The sequence below is a fragment of the Trichechus manatus genome, unplaced genomic scaffold (genome assembly GCF_000243295.1).
Source record: "Trichechus manatus latirostris isolate Lorelei unplaced genomic scaffold, TriManLat1.0 scaffold00030, whole genome shotgun sequence".
In the NCBI taxonomy this organism is placed as follows: Eukaryota; Metazoa; Chordata; class Mammalia; order Sirenia; family Trichechidae; genus Trichechus; species Trichechus manatus.
The window spans coordinates 22165841-22171004 of record NW_004443966.1 but is presented as its reverse complement, the minus strand read 5'-3'; the positions used below and the strand labels follow the sequence as shown (position 1 = coordinate 22171004).

General features: G+C 36.7%; 1 protein-coding gene across 1 annotated transcript in view; it reads right to left on the bottom strand.

Annotated features, from left to right (window-relative positions):
• The window catches only part of SCAPER (S-phase cyclin A associated protein in the ER), a 119099-nt gene that overhangs the window by 81150 nt on the left and 32785 nt on the right, over positions 1-5164 (bottom strand). Inside the window, exon 10 of the mRNA XM_023729873.1 lies at positions 2969-3111. Coding sequence (XP_023585641.1) covers positions 2969-3111 — 143 coding nt within the window. The remainder of the gene's footprint in view (positions 1-2968; positions 3112-5164) is intronic.

Here is a 5164-nt window from a genome sequence, read left to right as displayed (position 1 = left end):
GCTGTCGCAGAATGGGGTGAGCGGTTGGGGTCTAATAACAATGTATGTAAAAAAAAAAAAATTTTGTATGGGAGACTAACTTGAAATGTAAACTTAATTTAATTACAACAATTAAAAAAAGACTTGCATCATATATAAAACATATTATCAAAATGACAGACAAAATTCCAATCATATCAATAATTACATTAAATAAGAATGTATTAAATACTCCAACCAAAAGGCAAAAATTGTTAGACTGGATAAAAAAACAAAACTAACTATATGCAGTAGACAAGAGACACACTTTAGATAAAAAGACAAAAATAGGATGAAAGTAAAAGTTATTAAGTTGTGATCCTACTGATAAAGAACTATGTATAAAAACTGATATGTAGGCCTATATTAATCTCTACCGATTAGCAATACTGACTGTAAGAGTACATTAAGGAAACAACTATGGAAACACTAGTGAATATCTACATCAGGACTTTGAACTAGTTCATACTGGTTTGAAACTCTGCTGAGAGTTTGCATTTTCACCCTAGATATACTGAATCAGAATCTACATTTTAACAAGATCCTTAGGTGTTTCTTATGTATAATAAAATTTGAGAACCACTGCACTAGCAGTGAACCCTCGTGGTGCAGTGGTTAAAGTGACTGACTGCTAACCAGAAGGTTAGTGGTTCAAAACCACCAGTGGGCTCCAAGGGAGAAAGATGTGGCAGAGTGCTTCCGTAGAGATTTATGGCCTTGAAAACCCTATGGGGTTGCTATAAGTCAGAATTGACATGACAGCAGTGGGTGGATTCTGGGCTCTACTAGTGGTTCTCAGAACTGGTCCCTAACCAGCAGCGTTAGCATCACCTGGGAACTTGTTAGAAATGCAAATTCTCAGCAGGGGTTCAAACCAGAGTGAACTGGTCCACCAGTTCAAAGTCCTGGTCTACAGCCCTGGTCTGCATGGTGCGTATTTTGAAGCTCATTCATAGATATAGGTATCATGTTCCATTTCAGACATGCTGAACCAAATGAACTAGCACATGGTGGTTATGTGCTTACAGGGTTAACAAAAAGATATCATATTTCAAATTTTTTGTGCGGACAACAATGTGGATTCTAAAACTAATATATTTTTATATAAAGTTTTTTTATTCTTTAATTTTAAATAAATTTTGGAAACAAAACAAGACAAAAAAAGTAAAGATGTTTCTAAAGACCTAAGTAAGTGGGACAACATTTAGTAGCAATGTTCATAAGCTGAAAGACTCAGTATCAAAAATATCAATTCTCCCTACATTAATGTGTAGATTAATGCAACTTCAATAAAAATTCTGACAGTTTCTTTTGTAATGCAGAACTGAGCAAGCTGATTCTAAAACTAATATAGTTGCACAAAAGGGCCATGAATAGCCAAAACAGTCCTCATAAAGAATAAGGTGAGGGATATTATCAGAAACCAAGAATTATTATAAAGCGTTGATAATTAAGGCAGAGGATAAAAAAAATAACACTGAACCAGATGACAGAGCTGCAAAACAGATAAACACATACATAGAAACTTGCTTTATGTTAGAAAGCTTTGTAGATAAGGAGAGGAAAGTGGATTTTCAATAAAGTGCGCTAAAACAACTGTGTATCCACATGGAAAAAAAAGAAACTGGACTCCTACGTCAAACCATTCATTAAAATCAATTCCAGGTAGGTAAAGATTTCACTATGGAAGATCCAAAACCAAAAACAAACCCAGTGCTGTCAATTCTAACTCAAAACTATAGAATTTTTAAGAGTATCTTACGACTCAGGGTAGGAGCCATGATGGCGCAGTGGTTAAGAGCTTGGATGCTAACCAAAAGGTTGGCGGTTGGAACCCACCCAATGGCTCTGCAGGAGAAAAGACCTGGGAATTTGCTCTCATAAAGATTACAGCCTAGAAAACCCTATGGGGCAGTTCTACTCTGTCACATTGGATCGCTATGAGTCTAAAATTGACTCAACGGTACATTAACAACAACTACAACATGACTCATGGCAGAAAAGGATTTCATAAAAAGCAAAAATAAAAAAAAACAGTTGTTCAATTCTACCACACTGCAATCAAGAATTAATGTTAATCAAAAGATAATGAAAAGAGTGAAAAAGCAAGCCACAATCTATATTCATGTTAGTGACAAAGGACTAGTATCTAATAAAGATAATTCCTAAACATCAATACAAAAAGAGATCCCAATAGAGAAATGGACAGAAAACTTGAATAGCTACTTTACAAGAAAAACTATGAGTAGCTCATAAATGTGTGAAAAGCTGCTCAGCCTTGTTATTAATCAGTGACATGTAGAAAAGCACATTAAAACCACAAGGAACTATCATTTCACAGCCACCAAATTTGCTACAATTAAAAGGTCAGAAAATATCACATCAGCAAGAATACAGAACAACTGAAAGAGAGTTAGGCTTAGCCAATCAAATGCTTTTTCCTGGAACACTGAATCTTATGCAGGTGATTAAAAAATGTGGAGAACTAAAGGTAATTTATCGTAATCAGACTGGTACATGCTCACCAGACTGTTTCCAACAAAAGACCATTGCTGGGGCTCTTGCGACTTAGCCTTTGATAACTAACAATTTCCAAACCCGACCCTCCAACCTCCTATCCTTTATACTCCAATATCTTCCCAATAAATTCCCTTGACTCAAGCTAGCAAGAGTCGACTTCTACTTCTGGCAACCAAAAAAGAATCCTGAAGTACCAAGTCACTCATCCAACAGAAATTTTCACAAGATTTACATTTTGAGTATGAGGTCACAATTCCTAGAAATGAAAATTTAGTGCATTTCTCTATTTGTGACTATTTTTTAAAAATCTAAAAATTTCTAAATTTGCTTTCATGTATGACAGCAATGGCTTTGTTTTATGGCCTGACTCCAATACTCATTCAGTAAAAAATATTCATCAGGACCAAAATCAAGATAGCAAATGAAGTACCTAGCTCTTTCCCGGGCTGCATCCTCACGAGCTTTTTCCTTTTCTTGCCTCTGCTGTTCTATTCGGGCCTCTTGTTCTTTCCTCTTCATCAATAATTCTTCTACACGGGCCTGCCGTTCTGCCTCTAGAGCTCTCTTACGTTCCTAATGTAAGCAATTTTTAAAAGATATTAGAATTATGTGTCAAACGAAAATGAATAAAGAACATGCCGATAAAAAAAACGTTCTATATTCAAGCTATGTAGATACCTGCCTGGCTTGCCACTCTATAATGCTTCTCAGAATTCAAACAAAGATCAGATTTCAGTGATACCTGCTTTTCATGTCATTTACCCATGTTACACATAATCATGAGAATAAATGCTATTTTAAGCAGATACTATATTATACATATTCTGTGGAAATCTAACATGTATTTTCCAGTTAATGATTTCTAAAGACTTGGGTTAGCATATGACTATAAAAATATCTGAATACGATGAAAAAAATGTTAACAGATTTTATTTCTGAACTAAGCTTTTATAATGGAATAATAAAGCTTGTGGAAAAGAGAAAAAAAACAATATAATATAGCAGAGTGGGTAAGAGAACGGGCACAGGGTCAGATTCCCTGGTTTTGTTTCCTTACCCCATTATTCACTGGCTAGGTGACTCTAGTCAAGTCAGTTATAGACTCTGTGGGTTAGTTTTCTGAGAGACAAATAACAATAATGAGATCAGGTGAGATAATACTTGGAAAGCACTTACCACAGGACCTGGCACATAGTAAATGCTCAATAATTATTTATCATCACCATCATCATCAAGACAGAAGACACTTCATTAAAATAGGGCAAACATCAATGTGAAATATTGTCATGGATTGAATTATGTCCCCCAAAAAATGGGTGTAGCAACTTGGCTAGGTCATGATTCCCAGTACTGTATGATTGTGTTATCTGATGTGATTTCCTTATGTGTTATAAACTCTACCACTACAATGAGATATGTGATCTCCTCATGTGTTGTAAATTCTATCACTGTGATGAGTTTATACTGATGAGGTTGACAAGATTAGTGTCTTAATGCAATCTCTTTTGAGATATAAAAGAGAGAAGCAAGCAGAGATACATGGGAACCCCATACCACAAAGAAAGCAGTGCTGGGAGCAGAGCGCGTCCTTTGGACCTGAGGTTCCCGCGCAGAGAAGCTCCCAGACCAAAGGAAGACTGATGACATAGACCTTCCCGCAGAGCCAACAGAGAAAGTGTTCCCCTGGAGCTGAGACCCTGAATTTGGACTTCTAGCCTACTGGACTGTGAAGAAATAAACTTCTCTTTGTTAAAGCCATCCACTTGTGGTATTTCTGTTGGAGCAGCACTAGATGACTGAGACAAATGTTATGTCATGCATATATTTTGGAAACCCTGGTGGCACAGTGGTTAAGAGCTACGGTTGCTAAAAATAAAGGTCGCCAGTTCGAATCCACCAGGCGTGCCTTGGAAACTGTATGGGGCAGTTCTACCCTGTCCTGTAGGGTCACTATGAGTCGGAATCAACTCATTCCATTTGAGTTTTGGTGTATATTTTTGCCTAGTAATAGTACTTTGGTAATTTTCACCATGTTGCTAGCTGTACTGATGCACTGTTTTCAATTCATGCCACTCCCGAGTTAACTTCTATTACATTATTTCACATCACATTAGAATTTAATATTTGCCGTAACAGTAAGGATCATGTGGAGAGCAAAAGCTAAACTTTCTCTAATAGGAGTACTATGCATTTTTATACTTAAGTTAGCTTGGCACTCAGAGTAAAATAAGACATTGGACTCTAATCAACCAGAGATCAGGGGTGAAGATGGGAATGCCTACTAATGCCCAGAAATAGCAAAAAGTAATTAATAAATTTAGAAAATATACTGATACTTTAATTTCCTAAAACACCAGTAACAAGTAGGAGCATGAAACAGTACCAACATCCCTAATTTTAACATAATAAAAAAGCCCTTCATGATCTTCCCACTAACTCTACACACAGGGCTCTCTCGCGTCTCCTTCTCCATGGAATGCCCTCCCACACCACTTCTCATGCACCTGTTTCATTTGTTAACACTTAGTTGAGGTATCACTTCCTCCAAGAAGCTTTATCTGACTTCTCCACGCCCTCTCTCCAAATTTGAGTAAGGTGTTCTCTTTGTGCTATGAAGAACACCCCT